The following is an 18,606-nucleotide window of genomic DNA, read 5'->3' on the forward strand; positions in this document are numbered from 1 at the left end:
ATGGGCTAAAGAGTTAGGGGTGGCGGAGATTCATGAAACAATTTGGTCAGGGATATCAGCAATGCGTGCAACACGCCAGACCTGCAGGGTATGACGAAGTGAGGTCACAGTTATGGGCAATCGAGGGTACTCACTATATTTGAAGAACCCTGGGCAGGCGCGTGGCAGTGAAGGAGAGGTAGACACAGTTCCTCTGGGGCACGCTCTGTAGATAGGGACCAGGCCTGATGGTAGTTGAGGTGCCCTGGATGTTACAGGTATTTTGTGTGCCTGGGGCAAGGTCCCTGTGGTATTCGTGACGCCAGTGCCTTTGGACGATGGCACGCCGGTTGGTGGTTGGAATGATGAAGGTACACAAGTATGCAGTGAACCAAACGTAAACTTTACTGGACAATCCAACTTTGTACAGCAGGTGTAGCACAGTCTTTATATTACAGTTCCACAAAAGGGGCTTATTCACAAATATGGCAGGCAATAGTCATGCAAGATACGCTGAGGGTAAATTCCACAAGCACTCAGCAGCAGGTTGTACCTTTCCTCAGAATCAATGTACAGTGTCCTTTCTAGAACTCCTGCTCTGGCTTTATATCTCCCAAGGCCCGGATGCCTAAATGGGTGGCTTAAATCCTTGGTTACTTTCTTCCTCAGGTATTATACTGCTTGCTATGATTCCTAAGATCCTCTGCCCATCAGGGTCACTTTGCTTACCCTGGGTCGCCTCCTCCTATCAGGTGGATAACTGTTGGTTTCTCCCAGGAGGTTGAATCCTGCAACTGGGGTATCTCTTCAGAGCTAACTAGGCTCTCTTGTTCTCAGGCAGGCTGGAACTTCTCAACAGCCTCCTGGATATCACTAGCAGCCAGGGCTATCCAGCTGCATGTCAGGAGCAGGCTTACTGGCCTCTGTCTTCTCAGACTCCTGACTCTGCACTCACTCTCCCTGTCTGGGCCTGGACATTTATACTAGGGGCTCCCTATCTCCCTCTAGTGTCTGGGATGTCTAACTACACCCAACTAGGCCTGCTGCTGCATTAGACAGGGGTACATTGCATATAACAACACATTAAAACATACATTAAATGCAGAATTAAATATGACATCTCTGTTCCTTGTGAGTAGGAGTAACGCGCACACCAATTGACCCTTGTGTAGTGCCCACCCATACCTAGTGGGACACTACATGCGCAAGGCCATAACAAATGAAACATGGAGGGAAACGCATGTAAAAATTTTGCACCATGCTATATACGGATTTGATATCCCTAGTTCCCCGACTAGTCCAGGGAGACTTACAGCTTGCCCCAAGTGCGGCACCCCCAAGACAGATCTATATCACGGGTTGTGGAAGTGCTCGAAGTTAGGTGGATATTGGGAGGAAATCGGCCAGATGTTGGGGAAAAAATACGTGCTGTTGTTACACCATCGGCGGCAATACCACATTGTGAAGCTAATACTCAATCAGATGCCCAAATATTGGGGGAAAAGGGAGATGATCTTTCTAAAATACCATTGGTGGGTCACAAACTATTTATGGTTGCTAAAAGGTGTTTGCTTTAGCTATGGCTATCAACTGAGGTTCCCACTATTGCAATGGTGGAAGTACAAATGGGTAAACTATTTCATTTGGAATGGTTAGAGGCATTAAACTGCAAAGAGGCGCTTGGACAGAGTTTGTTTCGGACCTGGAAAATGTTTATCTTATCATATGTCCCAAACACAGAGTTCATGAAAATTATGAGCCCATTCAAATTGACAGCATGGTATCTAAAGGAAGATCTAAAGGGAGGTCTAGGTCCATTGCGAGTAGTCAGATAAGGCTCAAAAGCCACTTTAAGTCTCATTTGAAGGCCAAATATTTGGGTGATCAAAAGGGGTAGTAATGATAGGGCTTCCTCGGGATATTTACAGGACAACGGATCTTCATCGGAAAGGTTGGGGGGGGGGGAGAGGAGAACAGGGTATATACCAGTTTACTGGGGGGGGAGGGGGGGGGGGAAATTAAAAATGAGATTCCGAATGTACTGTTTGACTTGATTTTTACTATACTTTGGTGAAATGTAACGATGAAAGGAGGACGATGTTATGCCTTCGAATTGTCTGACATATGTAATTTGCTTGTCATTGTATGGAATCTCAAAAACTTAATAAAAAGATATTTGAAAAAAAAAAAGTCCTCTTTTTAAAAATAACAGATCTGACAAAACTTTTTTTTTATTTCATTTTTCTGTATAATGTCGCCATAGTGCCCCCAGCATTAATAATGCCCCCATTAGTGGCCATCAGTTATATTAGTGCCCCACAGTATTAGGGCTCATGCACATGGCCGTGTGTCGGCTGGGCACATGCTGCGGTCCGCAATGCACGGGCACCGATCGTGGGGCCGCCGCATGCAGATTGCAGACCCATTCACTTGAATGGGATCCGTGATACGCATCTGCAAGCACTACTTTATTGCGGTGTGGAGGCACACTTGAATGGGATCCGTGATACGCATCTGCAAGCACTACTTTATTGCGGTGTGGAGGCACAGACAGAAAACTCACGGAAGTAGTGCTTCCATGGGCTTCCGATCCTTACCTCCGTTCCGCACGGCATCTCACAGATTGCGGACCTGTTCAAGTTAATGGGTCCGCATCCATGATGCAGGGTGCACACGGCTGGTGCCCGTGTATTGCGGATCCGCTGTTTGTGGGCCGCAATACGGCCACGGCCAGGCAACGGCTGTGTGCTTGAACCCTTATTCTGCCGCCATTAGTGCCCCTCAGTATTAGGCTCATGCACACGACCGTTGTTTTGGTCCGCATCCGAGCCGCAGTGTGCTGTCCGCATCCGTTGCTCCGCAAAAAAAAAATAACCTGTTCTATTCTTGTCCGTTTTGCGGACAAGAATAGGCAGTTATATTAATGGCTGTCTGCACCGTTCCGCAAATTGCGGAACGCACACGGACGCCGTTCGTGTTTTTTGTGGATCTGCAATTTGCGGACCGCAAAACACACAACGGTCGTGTGCAGGAGGCCTTAATAATGCCCCTATTAGTGGCCATAAGTTATATTAATGCCCCATTAGTGCCTCCCTAGTGTCCCCCATAACAGGGTCCCCAAGAGTGCCCCACTTCCTTAACAGTGACCTCGACAGTGCCCTGCCCCTTTAACAGTTACCTCCACAGAGGCCCGCCCACTTAACATTGACCTTCACAGTGCCTCACCCCTTTAAAATGTGACCACTATAGCACTGCACCTCTTAATAGTGACCTCCACAGAGTCCCACCCCCTTAAGAGTGGCACCCCCACACCACCCTGCCCCTTAACAGTGACCTCCACAGCACTCCACCCCCTTAACATTGACCTCCACAGCACTCCACCCCCTTAATATTGACCTCCACAATGGTCCTCCCTTAGGGTACTTTCACACTAGCGTTATTCTTTTCCGGCACTGAGTTCCGTCTAAAAGGGCTCTATGCCGGAAAAGAACTGATCAGGCATATCCCAATGCATTCTGAATGGATAGAAATCCGTTCAGTTTGCATCGGTATGCCTTCCGGTCAGTCACTGTCAGGCGTTTTGGCCGGACATAATACCGCAGCATGCTGTGGTATTATGTCCGGCCAAAATGCCTGATCGGTCGCTGGCATTAATTTCCATTGACTTGCATTAGTGCCGGATCCGTCCTTCCAGGTCTGCGCATGAGCATACCGGGAAAACTGTAAAAAAACACTGCAAGACGGATCCGTCTATCCACATGACAAGCGAAAAAGACGGATCCGTCTACAAATGCTGTCGGTTGTCACGATGGAACTGCCTGCCGGATCAAACTAATGCTAGTGTGACAGTACCCTTAACAGTAACCTTCACAGTGGCCCGCCCCTTTAACACTGACCCGCCCACAGCTCCCCACCCCTTAACAATGACCTCCACAGCACCCCCCCCCCCCCCCCTTTAACTGTGACCTTCACAGCAGTCCGCCCCCTTGACAATGAACTCCACAAAAAGAGCCCTCTCTGTGGGCACCCGTACCCTGGAAAAAGTCTATGGTGTACCAATATGCCTAAGACTTTTCCTGCCATTCATCAGCGCAGGCGCACTATGAACAGCGCAGGCAGGCTATTATAGCTAAGTGATAAAGTACATGGAAGATATCCTATATTGAACTGTAGTATTCAGGTTAAATTGCTGTGTCTGCACTTTGCGATAAATAAGTGGCTTTTGGGTTGCAATGTGGGCACTCGGTCTGTAAAAGGTTCGCAGTCACTGGCATAGATGACTGTTCTGCTGTTTTATTTCCCTGGAATAATTCTATGGAAGGACTTCCTGTGAAAGTGAAACTGTGCCAGACGTGGCACGCCCTGCTTCTACAGCCCAGATGTAAGTTCTGCACTTCCTGCACACAGAGGCTTCAGCTGCACGCTGTGGACAGTGCTGGCGGTCTTTTCTAGATGGCGGGTAAAGTATTCTGTTTTTGTTTTGACCACAATGTGCGTCTGATGTATAGATCAGTATCTGAATGAGTTGTATCTATACATAGTTTCCTTACTTACTGAATGAGAACAGGAATGTGCCAGCTTCACCTATACAGCATGTCAGATTTCTTAGTGTTACTAACAGAGCAATCTGCTGCCCGCTGGTGGAGGACAGTGCTACATTTACATGCAGTGATCCCCTCCACAGTATGAAGAGGAGTGATCACTACTGCCAGTGTCAGACTGGGGTGCAAGCAGGGGCGTAACGATCGCGCCCGCAGCCCTACAACTTGCCACAAGCGATTTTATGGCCAGTCCTCTTGCGGAGATGATCCTGCGAGACTTGTGATCTCAGTGCCGGGTCTTGTGGGATCACGCGAGTCGCAGCAGCCAAAATCCTTGTACTGGACGCAGTAGGTGAGCGCGTGCCGCAGGCGGAACAGGGGCTTGAAATCCAGACATTGCAGGTGAGAGGGTCCGATGCAGCAGAGCCGGGAGCAGCAGCCCATTCCAGCCCCATTCCGACAGCCTCAGCAGCAAGACTCGATCCGGTTCATTCAGCCCGTCCCTACCCAGTGATCTGCAGCAACTGCACATTGTCCTGTTATGCAATAAGACCTGCCCCTGGGCTGAGCTCAGCCTGCACCCCGAGCCCCCTGTGCAGTGCACCTCCTTCACCCCCTGCAGCCGCAGCTCCCTGTGCTGTGCACCACCTGCACCCCGAGCCCCCTGTGCAGTGCACCTCCTTCACCCCCTGCAGCCGCAGCTCCCTGTGCTGTGCACCACCTGCACCCCGAGCCCCCTGTGCAGTGCACCTCCTTCACCCCCTGCAGCCGCAGCTCCCTGTGCTGTGCACCACCTGCACCCAGAGCCCCCTGTGCAGTGCACCTCCTGCACTGCATGTAGCCCCATCTCCCTGTGCTGTGCACCGCATGCAGCCCCATCTCCCTGTGCTGTGCACCGCATGCAGCCCCATCTCCCTGTGCTGTGCACCGTCTGCACCCCGAGCCCCCTGTGCAGTGCACCTCCTATACCCCCTGCAGCCCCAGCTCCCTGTGCTGTGCACCGCATGCAGCCCCATCTCCCTGTGCTGTGCACCGTCTGCACCCCGAGCCCCCTGTGCAGTGCACCTCCTATACCCCCTGCAGCCCCAGCTCCCTGTGCTGTGCACCGCATGCAGCCCCATCTCCCTGTGCTGTGCACCCCGAGCCCCCTGTGCTGTGCACCTCCTATACCCCCTGCAGCCCCAGCCCCCTGTGCTGTGCACCGCCTGCAGCCCCAGCCCCCTGTGCTGTGCACCGCCTGCAGCCCCAGCCCCCTGTGCTGTGCACCGCCTGCAGCCCCAGCCCCCTGTGCTGTGCACCGCCTGCAGCCCCAGCCCCCTGTGCTGTGCACCGCCTGCAGACCCAGCCCCAGCCCCAGCCCCAGCCCCAGCCCCAGCCCCATCTCCCTGTGCTGTGCACCCCCTAAACCCCTGTACTGTGCCCTCCCAGACCCCGGTTGTCACGGCCATGCCTATGACCGTGACTCCTGCACCGCATGAGGTTGTCAGCGGTTTTGGTTTCGTTGTCAATCACAGGTGAGGGCCTTGGTTTTTGCCTCACCTGTGGTTGCCGCTGGCAACAGTTTTTTTTGTGGCAGCATTGCAGCCTGAGTTGTTTCGTGGCTGCTTGCTGTGTGGTGCGTGCGGTTGCATCTGGCAACTTGTGTGTTTGGTGTGCACTTCCCATGTCTGGTGTGCACAGTGTTTATTTGCCTGTATTCCCCTTTAAGTTGCTGTCTTCCCTTCCCTGGTGGTGGAGGGGTTAATTCCCTTCCCAGTGTGTGTGTCTCACTGGGTGTGTCCGACTGTGGGGTGTGGCTTCTTGGCCTATAAAGTCTCACTGTTTTCTCAGGTCTGGAGGTTGCTTCAGCCATGCTTTGCTGGAGCAGCCGCCTGTGTTTTCCACCTGTCAGTGAGAGCCACCCCTGTGGTCATAACCATTATGTCACATTTAAGTTTATGTCCAGTTATGTGTGATGTCTATTTGATGTTTCCTTGTGATTTTGTGCAGCTATGGATCTGGGTCCCTGTGTGTGGATGCGTTGTGATCTTCACCTTGCCAGTACAGGGATGCAGTCAGCAAGGCTGTGGCAGGTAGGTGGAACTCATTGTTCACCTGCCATATCCATAGAGCTGTTTATGTTCTCCCTTTTCCAGCAGCTTGGCCATTGAGACTCCTGCTCCTCCGTGCCTAGGAGTAGGTTGTCTTACCCTGACTCCTAGCTAGGGACCGGATGGAGGGTAAGTCAGGGCTCCTAGGTTCCTGCGCATGGGTCCTCCTACCTTTAAGGTCGGCCCATGCAGATAGGAGTTAGGGTCAGGTTAGGGACGCTGTAGGAGGTGACCTGCTCCCTATCCTGTTGTCCTGGCCGAGCAGCCATAACATCATCTGGCATCACACGGCTGAGGGTTTCCCCCATCCTCAGCCGTGACACCGGTGCAGTGCACCCACTTAGATACCATAACAATACCAAGCTCTGTACTTAGATAAGGTAACAGAACCAAGCTCCCCGTGGTGCTCCCCAATGTCCCAGGTACTATACTGCTGAAAAAATTGTGACCCTAATAGATATATTTGGCTTCATTTATCAAACTGGTGTAACGTAGAACTGGATTTCCGAAAGAGCTGTCAAAAATGAAAGGTGGAATCTGATTGGCTGCTATGGGCAACTAAGCCAGATCTACTTTACATCAGTTTGATAAATTAGGGCTCTTTCACACCTGCGTTCTTGTCTTCCGGCATAGAGTTATCCCCATGCATTCTGAATGGAGTGAAATCCGTTCAGGATGCATCAGAATGTCTTCAGTTCCAGAACGGAACGTTTTTTGGCCAGAGAAAATACCGCAGCATGCTGCGCTTTTTGCTCCGGCCAAAAATCCTGAAGACTGGCCGGATCCGGAATGAATGCCCATTGAAAGGCATTGATCCGGATCCGGCCTTAAGCTAAACGTCGTTTCGGCGCATTGCCGGATCCGACGTTTAGCTTTTTTAGAGTGGTTACCATGGCTGTCGGGACGCTAAAGTCCCGGCAGCCATGGTAAAGTGTAGCGGGGAGCAGCATACTTACCGTCTGTGCGGCTCCCGGGGTGCTCCAGAGTGACGTCAGGGCGCCCCGGGAGCCGCGTGGACTGTAAGTATACCGCTCCCCTGCTCCTACTATGGCAACCAGGACTTTAATAGCGTCCTGGGTGCCATAGTAAGGCTACTTTCACACTAGCGTTCGATCGGATCCTTTCTGAACGGATCCGATCATAATAATGCAGACGGAGGCTCCGTTCAGTACGGATCCGTCTGCATTATTTTGGCATATAAAAGCTAAGTGTGAAAATAGCCTCGGACGGATCCGTCCAGACTTTCAATGTAAAGTCAATGGGGGACGGATCCGCTTGAAGATTGAGCCATATTGTGGCATCTTCAAACGGATCTGTCCCCATTGACTTACATTGTAAGTCTGGACGGATCCGCATGCCTCCGCACGGCCAGGCGGACACCCGAACGCTGCAAGCAGCGTTCAGCTGTCCGCCTGTCCGTGCGGAGGCGAGCGGAGCGGAGGCTGAACGCCGCCAGACTGATGCAGTCTGAGCGGATCCGCATCCATTCAGACTGCATCAGGGCTGGACGGAAGCGTTCGGGTCCGCTCGTGAGCCCCTTCAAACGGAGCTCACGAGCGGACAGCCGAACGCTAGTGTGAAAGTAGCCTAACACTGAAAGCATTTTGAAGACGAATCAGTCTTCAAATGCTTTCAGTACACTTGCGTTTTTCCGGATCCGGCGTGTAATTCCGGTAAGTAGAGTACACGCCGGATCCGGACAACGCAAGTGTGAAAGAGGCCTTACCCCAAAATTTCCCTATAGTGTCTACAGCAGTTATAATGTCCCCTACAAAGCCCCCAGTAATAACACCCTATATTGTGCTCCGGATACTAATCCCTTTATAGTGTCCCCAAAAATAATAGAATTGCCCCTACAGTGTGTCCCCAAAAATAATAGAATTGCCCCTACAGTGTGTCCCCAAAAATAATAGAATTGCCCCTACAGTGTCCCCCCAAAAATAATAGAATTGCCCCTACAGTGTCCCCAAAAATAAGAGAATTGCCCCTACAGTGTGTCCCCAAAAATAAGAGCATTGCCCCTACAGTGTGTCCCCAAAAATAAGAGCATTGCCCCTACAGTGTGTCCCCAAAAATAATAGAATTGCCCCTACAGTCCCCAAAAATAGAATTGCCCCTACAGTCCCCATAAATAATAGAATTGCCCCCACACAGTAGTTTGCCCCCACACTGCCCCCCCACACAGTAGTTTGCCCCCACACAGTAGTTTGCCCCCACACTGCCCCCACACAGTAGTTTGCCCCCACACTACCCCCACACAGTAGTTTGCCCCCACACTGCCCCCACACAGTAGTTTGCCCCCACACAGTAGTTTGCCCCCACACTGCCCCCACACAGTAGTTTGCCCCCACACTGCTCCATATAGTAACTTGCCCCACATAGTAATCCCTCCAATAATAATTTGCCCCCACACAGTAATCCCACCTTAATTTTCCCCCACACAGTAATTACCCCCGATGTACTGTCTCTTCACATGTCCTCCTGTGTGTGTCCCCATGTCCCCCAAAGTTGGCACTTAAAATAAAAAACTAAAAGCTAAATACTCACCTATGTCCAGGCAAGCAATGGCAGGCGCGTACACTCTACTGTGTTGCGTCCCGGCACAGGTGCGCGCGATGACGTTATCATAGACACCTACGCCGGGATTTCACTGCCGCATAGGTCTCAGGCCCACTAGGCCTGAAGCCTAAGGCGGTGAACGGCGGCGGGACAGGGAACTATGCGCTCCCGTGCTCCTTCGCAGTATGTGGGCGTTCGGGTTGGTGTTGGGGCCCCCCGCAATGCTGGGCCCGGGGCTGCCGGCCCGAACTTCCCTATTGTAGTCCGCCACTGTTCGGGGGCGGGGGCCCACCAAGGATTTTCCCGACTCCCCGGTGGGCCAGTCCGAGCCTGACTACTGCCATCGCTCGTTCTCATACTGACTTGTTTGCTGGCAGCAGAACGGTTTACACCGCACAATCTGCTGCCACCAAACAAGATTTCTTATGTGCACACAAACAAGGATATTAGCAGTTTGCTCTTTCATCGAGTAATCAGCAGTACATTTACACCGCCTAATAATAATGCCTAAAAAGCATTCCTATGAACGCTCGTAAGCGCTTATATTTAGTGAGCAGTCAGACTATGGAACTCTCTTCTTAAAGGGTTTCTACCACTTTGATTTCACTTAATTATGTGTCAGACACTAGCGATCCGCTTGTGTGCTCTGCCAAACTATCCCGCTATAATAGCTTTTGGTGCAGCTGTTTACCTAAAAAAAGAACTTATATTGATATGTTAATGACCCTCTAGGTGCTATGGGGGCGTCATTAGCACTTAGAGGATCGGTCTACCTTCTCAAGATGCCGCCGCCCAGCGCCTCCCTCCAGCCCGCCCATCTGCTTCGGAATGCGATCAAACGGACGACTTCACGCGCATGCGCCGTGCGCGGCTGTATTCGGCGCATGCGCAGTGAATGTCCAACCGCTTCCCTGCTCAGACATCTCCACTGCGCCGATGGAGCACTATGACATCATCGGCGCAGGCGCAGTGGAGATGTCTGAGCAGGGAAGTGGTCGGACATTCACTGTGCATGCGCCGAATACAGCCGCGCACGGCGCATGCGCGCGAAGTCATCCGTTTGATCGCATTCCGAAGCAGATGGGCGGGCTGGAGGGAGGCGCTGGGCGGCGGCATCTTGAGAAGGTAGACCGATCCTCTAGGTGCTAATGACGCCCCCATAGCACCTAGAGGGTCATTAACATATCAATATAAGTTCTTTTTTTAGGTAAACGGCTGCCCCAAAAGCTATTATAGCGGGATAGTTTGGCAGAGCAGACACTAGCGGATCGCTAGTGTCTGACAACTAATTATGTGAAATCAAAGTGGTAGAAACCCTTTAATACAGAATGCATAGTAAAATAGCGCTGGAGGGGTTATAAAATAAAAGTTTAACTCCCCTCATCCACTTGTTTGCGCAGCCCGGCTTGTCTTCTTTCTTCTTCTTTGGTGACCTGGGAGGAAAATTACCTTTTGTGACGTCACTGCGCTCATCACATGGTCTGACGGAGTTTAATGGTTTTTTGTTTTTTTTTAACCTCTCCATCCCTAATTTACTAAGCATTCTGTATTCAGAATGATATTATTTTCCCTTGCAACCATGTTATAAGGGAAAATAATAGTGTTGGGGTCCCCATCCCGAGCCTCGTCCTAGAAACCATGCGTGAAAATCGCACCGCATCCGCACTTGCTTGCGATTTTCACACAGCCTCATTCACTTCTATGGAGCCTGCGTTGCGTGAAAAACGCACAATATAGAACATGCTGCGATTTTCACGCAACGCACAAGTGATGCGTGAAAATCACCGCTCATGTGCACAGCCCCTATAGAAATGAATGGGTCCGGATTCAGTGCGGGTGCAATGCGTTCACCTCATGCATTGCACCCGCGCGGAAAACTTGCCCGTGTAAAAGGGGCCAACGGGTACATTTATAAGTGGCTGATTTTTTTTGCACAACTTTCTACGACTGAAAATCAACTCCACCATCTGAATGGGGCTGTCTAGGAAGCACATGGCAAACCCCATTCAGATGAATGGAACCGATTTTTAGTTGCATACATTTTTGCAACAGGGCAGATTTTCAACATGGATTTTCATGCATTTCATGCATCCACACAAAATCCAATCTTAATCCAGCTCCCATTGTATTCAATAGGAAATCCAAGCATGCAGTGTATTCCATGCCTGGCAAAATCTGCAGCAGAAAACACATGAAACACATTTCTGTAAAGAATAAATCAAGGCAACTGGACTTACTGTAGATTTCTTGAAAACGTTTCACTCGTTCTTCCAACAAGCTTTCTCAATTCTGAGTGACTGTACAAGAATTCTCTGGCAATAAATATGTAACTGAATCCACATCTGGTAATTATACCCAGCATGGGGTCATAGGTCATTATACCCAGCATGGGGTCATAGGTCATTATACCCAGCATGGGGTCAGAGGTGTTGATTCCATTATCCTAATTGGAGTGAAACGCATGCAGTTTTTGCCATCGATGGTGTAGATCGGCAGCTTATATTAACATGCTGTAGACGACAAATCCGCACCACATGTCAATTTACGCTGTGGATGAGATTTCTTAAAATGTTGTTACTGTACAACGCTGCAGATTTACACAAAAACCACTGCGCCAAATCTGCAGCATATCTCCTCCGCATGAGCCCACCCTGAGGTCCCAGCACACAATGCGGATTAGGTGTGGAAAAACCACAGCGTAAGGCCTCATCCACACGACCGTTGTTTTATTCCGTGTCCGTTGTTCCGTTTTTCGTGATTTTATGAAGACCCATTGACTTTCAATGGGTCAGTTGAAAACTCGGCTAATGCACCGTTTGTCATCCGCGTCAGTGATCCGTGGTTCCAGTCCGTCAAAAAAATATAACCTGTCCTATTATTTTTGCGGAAAACGGTTCGCGGACCCAGTCAAGTCAATGGGACCGCTAAAAAACACGGAGGCACACAAGATTGTCATGCGCATCTGTGTGTCCACGTCCGTTTTTTTCCTATCATTTGCATGGCAAACCTGTCTTAGATTTTTTTTTTACTTTTTTACTTTCCTTTATGTCTGCTGATCCTCCAAAAATAAAGGAAGACACACGGAAACAAAAAACGGAAACGGAACAACGGAACCCCATTTTGCAGAGCGGAACACAACAACGGTCGTGTGCATGTGGCCTAATACAGCACCAGCAAAGAGACAAATCTCATGTACACTTAGTTTTTTATAGGTGCGGAAATTGACCTGCTGTGTGGATTTTGAAATCTGAAGTATGTCCATTGTTGCATCCTTCCTGTGTGCATTTCACAGTTTAATGGAAGGGCAAGAGCCGCACCAAAAGCACATAAAAAACACACAAAAGAATTTGATAAATAGTGCGGATGTATGTGCTTTTTTGATGCGGATTTGCACCATGTGCAGCCAGCCTAAATATACAGTATCTTACAAAAGGGCGTACACCCCTGACATTTTTGTAAATATTATATCCTTTTATGGGACAACACTGAAGATCTGACGCTTTGATACCATGTACAGTAGTCAGTGCACAGCTTGTATAACAGTGTAGATTTGGTGTAGCCTCAAAATAACTCAACACACAGCCATTAATGTCTAACCTCTGGTAACAAAAGTGAGTGCACCCCTAAGAGAAAATGTCCAAATTGTGCCCAAAGTGTCAATATTTTGTGTGGCCACCATTATTTTCCAGCACGGTCTTAACTTTCTTGGGCATGGAGTTCTCTAGAGCCTTACAGGTTGCCACTGGGACCCTCTTCCACTCCTCCATGACTGACATCACGGAGCTGGTGGATGTTAGACCTTGCGCTCCTCCACGTTCCATTTGAGGATCTCCCACAGATGCTCTATAGCAGTGGTTCTCAACCTTTCTAAAGCCGTGACCCCTTAATACAGTTCCTCATGTTGTGGTGACCCCCAACCATTACATTTTTGTTCCTTGCTACGTCATAACTCATTTTGCTACAGTTATGAATTGTAATGTAAATATCTGATGCAGGATGTATTTTTATTGCTACAAATTGAACATAATTAAAGCAGAGTAATTAATCACAAAGACAAAATGTTGGGTACCCCTCAAATAAATAAATCAGTGTTGCTTCAAGTCCCCCCCCCCCCCCCTCAAATAAATAAATCAGTGTTGCTTCAAGTCCCCCCCCCCCCCCCTCAAATAAATAAGTGGTGCTTCAAGTCCCCCCAAAATAAATAAATCAGAAGTGCTCAGGGTCCCCCCAAAAAAAAAATCAGCGGGGCTTCAGGTCTCCCCCCAAAAAATAAATCAGTGGTGCATCAGGTTTCCCCCAAATAAATAAATCAGCGGTGCTCAGGGTCCCCCAAATAAATACATCAGAAGTGCTCAGGGTCCCCCAAATAAATAAATCAGCGGTGCTTCATGTCCCCCCAAATAAATTAAGCCTTGCTCAGCCAAGTAATTAAAATAAAATTAGCCAGGCTCAGCCAGACTCAATTAAATCATTGGTGGCAGTGGTGCTCAGTGGCGGTGTCATTAACGAAAAAACTCGGACCTCAGCAGACAGGCGGCCCGACTTACCCGTCCAGACGTCAGGCTCCTTCAAGCACAGGCAGTGATAGGACATCACTTCCTGTGCGCGAGGATAAGGGGCCGCTGCCGTTGTGCGGGCGACCCACAATAGGAAGCCTCAGGCGACCCCCCCCGCCCCCCCCCGGAAAGGGCTGATCGACCCCCAGGTTGAGAACCACTGCTCTATAGGGTTTAAGTCTGAAGAAATGCTTGGCCAGTCCAGCACCTTTAGGCCTCTGGCACACAAACGTGTGCTGCCCGTGCTGCGGACTGCAAATTCAAGTGAATGGGGTTGCGGTCTGCGATCCGTCCGTTCCTCAAAAAGATAGGACAAGTTCTATCTTTTTGATTAACGGAAGCACGGAACGGAACTCCACGAAAGCACTTCATAGTTCTTCCGTTCCGCACTGCATCTCCATATTTGTGGACCCATTCAAGTGAATGGGTCCGCATCCGTGATGCGGATCGCACACGGCTGGTGTTCCGTGTATTGCAGACCCGCCGTAGGCCTATCGTATGCAAGAGGCCTTACCCTCAGCTTCTTTAGCAAGGCAGTGGTCGTCTTGGAGGTGTGTTTGGGGTCATCATCATGTTGGAATACTGCCCTGTGGCCCAGTTTCTGAAGGGAGATGATGCTCTGCTTCAGTATGTCACAGTACATGTTGGCATTCATGGTTACCCCATTGAACTGTAGCTCCCCACAGCCGGCAGCACTCATGCAGCCCTAACCATGACACTCCCACCGCAATGCTTGACTGTAGGCAACACACACTTGTCTTTGTACTCTTCACCTGGTTGCCGCCACACACACTTGACACCATCTGAGCCAAATAGGTTTATCTTGGTCTCATCAGATCACAGAACATGGCTCCAGTAATCCATGTCCTTAGTCTGCGTGTCTTCAGCAAACTGTTTGCAGGCTTTCTTGGGCATCATCTTTAGAAGAGGCTTCCTTCTGCGACGACAGCCATGCAGACCAATTTGCTGCAGTGTGCGGCGTATGGTCTGAGCACTGACAGACTGACCCCCACCCCTGTAACCTCTGCAGTAATGCTGGCAGCACTAAGGCCTCCTGCACACGAACGTGTGCTTCCCGTTGCCGTATTGCGGACCAGATTTGTGGAGCCGCAATACACGGGTGCTGTTCCGTGGGCATTCCGCATAACGGATGCGGACCCATTCACTTCAATGAGTCCGCAAATCCGGAGATGCGGAATGGTGCAGGACGGAAGCACGGAACCCTACGGAAGCACTACGGAGTGCTTCCGTGGGGTTTCGTCCCGTAATTCCCTTCTGCAAAAAGATAGAACATGTCCTATCTTTTTGCGGAACGGCCGGATGGTGGACCCATTAAAGTGACTGTGGCTGCCCCAGGGACGGTGTTCGTTCATTGCGTGCTGCAGCATGGCCACGGGGCGCACACGTTCGTGTGCAGGAGGCCTTATACGTCTATTTTGAAAAGACAACCTCTGGTTAAGACGCTAAGCACGTGCACTCGACTTCTTTGGTTGACTATGGTGAGGCCTGCTCTGAGTGGAACCTGTCTTGTTAAACCGCTGTATGGTCTTGACCGCCGCGCTGCAGCTGAGTTTCAGGGTGTTGGCAATCTTCTTATAGCCTAGGCCAGTGATGGTGAATCTTTTAGAGACCGAGTGCCCAAACTGCAACCCAAAACCCACTGATTTATCTCAAAGTGCCAACACGGCAATTTACCCTGAATACCAGTATAGTATATCTTCCATGTACTTTATCATTTAGGGTGGGTTCACATCAGCGTTATGGATTCTGTTATGGTCATAACGGAATCCATAAGACGGAAGTCAAAAACTCGGACTGATCCTTTTATGCTGCCTATAAGACTTGTATTATGACGGAAGTCAAAACGGAAGCCTTTAAAAAGCATTCCGTTCTGCTTTCCGTCATAATAGAAGTCTAATCGGAATCATAACAGATCCGCCTGGTTCCCGTTATGCAAGACGGAAAACAAAGTCTTGTCGATGGATCAAAACGGAATGCCTCTTAAAGTCTTCTGTTTTGACTTCCGTCTTATGGATTCTGTTATTTTCCGTTATAACCCTGTTATAATGGAAATCCATAACGCTGATGTGAACCTACCCTTAGCTATAACAGCCTGCCTGCATTCAGTGCGCTGCCTGTGCTGTTCATAGTGCGCCCTGTGCTGACGAATGGCAGGAAAAGTCTAAGGCATACTGGTACACCACAGACTTGAGGACTCTGAGTGCCACCTCTGGCACCCGTGCCATAGGTTCGCCACCACTGGCCTAGGCCATCTTTATGTAGAGCAACAATTCTTTTTTTTTTCAGATCCTCAGAGAATTCTTTGCCATGGATTCAGCGCTCAATTTTTCAGCATGCTAATACAACTGTGTGAACATGCCCTTAAGGCCTCATGCACATGGCCATTGGGCGGCTGTGGCCGTATTGCAGACCGCAAACATCGGGTCAGGAATCCACAGCCGCCAGACGTGTGAACCACGCATCACAGATGCGGACTCATTCACTTGAATGGGTCCGCAATTCCGGAGATGCGGAACGGAACACCGGAAGCACTATGGAGTGCTTCCGTGGTGTTCCTTTCCGTTGTTCCGCCCTGCAAATAAATGACATGTCATATTTTTTTGTGGCACGGACAGACCACGGACCCATTCAAGTTGAATGGGTCCGGCCCGCTGCACGGATGTTGCCAGTGCATTGGGGACTGCAATTGCCTAAGGTACATGCACACAGATCTGCACATGAACTTTTTCACAACAAATCTGCAGTACAAATCACAAGTAAAGCCTCATTCACACATCAGTGTTCGGTCAGTGATTTCCATCAGTCATTGTGAGCCAAAACCAGGTGCGGCTCTAAACACAGAACAGGTGCAGATCTTTCCCTTATATCTTATCTCTGTGGAGGCTTCAATCCTGGTTTTGGCTCGCAATCACTGGTGGAAATTACTGACCAAAACACTGACCTGTGAATGAGGCTTGAGGCCTCATGCACACGACCGTTTTTCAGGTCTGCATCCAAGCTGCAGTTTTTGCGGCTCGGGTGCGGACCCATTCACTTCAATGGGGCCGCAAAAGATGCGGACAGCACTCCGTGTGCTGTCCACATCCGTTGCTCCGTTCCGAGGCCCCTCAAAAAAAATATAGCATGTTCTATTCTTGTCCGTTTTGCGGACAAGAATAGGCATGTTTACAATGGGCCACCCGTTCCGTAAATGCCGGAAGGCACGCGGGCAGATTCTGTTTTTTGCGGATCTGCAGTTTGCAGACCGCAAAAATAACGGAACGGTCGTGTGCATGTAGCCTGACCCAGGTTTTGACTTTACCCGGGATCTCACCCTATGCATTGCAATGGGTAAAATTTAAAATTTGCTTTTGTTGTCTTCTAATGTTCTTTAGTTTTAAATTATCTATTCTCCAGAGATCGTCAAAAAATTTCGACGAGAGTTAATAAATCGGTGCAGTGAACCACTTATAAAAGGTTTGCTAGATGATTTGCTTCATGAAGACATACTCGGACCGGATGAGGTGGAACATATCAATCAATGTAACCTTAACCGTGCAAACAAATGTCGGGATCTGATTGATATAGTGATAAATAAGGGAAACTACAGCTGCAATGTACTTCTCCAAAGAATCACACAAAGGGATCGGATTCTTAGTGAAGATATCGGGATAACAGGTACAGGTAAACTATTGAATTATGTCCCAGTATTGTGTAATGGTAACCAGATTGAATTATGCTATGTGTAATAAAATGAACAACCTTATAGCCTCCTAATGACTCCATAAGGCCATATGTACAGAAAACGTATGCCTAGACATCTACAAATAGACTGACCATGCCTGAGCTACTTAGCTCCTCCAGTGTTCTCCCTACAGGATGAATGGGTCCATGGGTGTCCAAAAGCATCTTATCCCTTCTCTCCACTAGGAATTCATATTTGACTGATCCAATCATCCATGCTAATAGGTGTTCAGCATCTTGTGTCCATTCTTGGCACAAAATCCGCACTGAGCGGACGCTCGCAGATTAGCGAATGGGGCTAAATCCAAAAGTGGATCAGCAGTATGAAACATTGCAACATGAAAATTTACTCTGCGGCAAAAAATGGGATGTGTATTTTCTGCCATGTGAGCATAAAATTATGGCTAGACATGGCATAAAGAGTATAGGGTGAGCAGCAAAGATTTCCATTCTGGATCTCAGCATTTGCAGACCCAAATTCACACCATTTTTGCAAACGTCGCCACCGCAAATTTTGGCCAGATACATTGCAGATTTTTTGCTTCAGAAAATCCACAGCGGATCTGCCACCTGTTGCCTTAGGGTACTTTCACACTTGCGTTGTGAAGATCCGGCATCACCGGAACTGCCTGCCGGATCCAGAAATTTGTGTGCAAACGGATAGCATTTGTAGACGGATCCGGATGCGGATCTGTCTAACAAATGCATTGAAACACCGGATCAGTCTCTCTGGTGTCATCCGGAAAAACGGATACAGTATTATTATTTTTTGCATTTTTAAAGGTCTGCGCAGACCGGATAACCGGATCTATTTGGCCGGAACACTTGGATCCAGCATTAATGCATTTCAATGGAAAATAATGCCAGATCCGGCATTCCGGCAAGTGTTCCGGAATTTTGGCCGGAGAAAATACTGCAGCATGCTGCGGTGATGATGATGTATAGTCTTGTGTACACGCAGTCTTACCCTTAGGGCCTTGATGCGCTTAGCTGGCTAAGAAGAAGGCATGACACTTTACCATGAGCCACAAAGGCCTACAGGATAAGGCACCTATTCCAGAGACCCATTTCCTAGCACTTATCAAATGGAGAATCAAGAAAGAGGGAGGGAAGGTAGGGGGATCTCAAGGTTGAAAG

At 49.3% G+C, this 18,606-nt stretch overlaps 1 protein-coding gene across 4 annotated transcripts in view; it reads left to right on the forward strand.

The window, feature by feature from the left end:
- The first annotated feature begins 4,325 nt into the window (after positions 1 to 4,325).
- LOC122930493 (caspase-1-B-like) overlaps positions 4,326 to 18,606 on the forward strand; it is a 57,488-nt gene continuing 43,207 nt past the window's right edge. For 2 of the 4 annotated variants that reach the window (XM_044283937.1, XM_044283938.1), the window contains exons 1-2: positions 4,326 to 4,438; positions 17,143 to 17,409. In XM_044283937.1, coding sequence (XP_044139872.1) covers positions 4,432 to 4,438; positions 17,143 to 17,409 — 274 coding nt within the window. In that variant the 5' untranslated portion in view covers positions 4,326 to 4,431. The remainder of the gene's footprint in view (positions 4,439 to 17,142; positions 17,410 to 18,606) is intronic. The other 2 variants (XM_044283939.1, XM_044283940.1) reach the window with 1 other exon arrangement.

The sequence above is a fragment of the Bufo gargarizans genome, chromosome 3 (genome assembly GCF_014858855.1).
Source record: "Bufo gargarizans isolate SCDJY-AF-19 chromosome 3, ASM1485885v1, whole genome shotgun sequence".
NCBI lineage: Eukaryota > Metazoa > Chordata > Amphibia > Anura > Bufonidae > Bufo > Bufo gargarizans.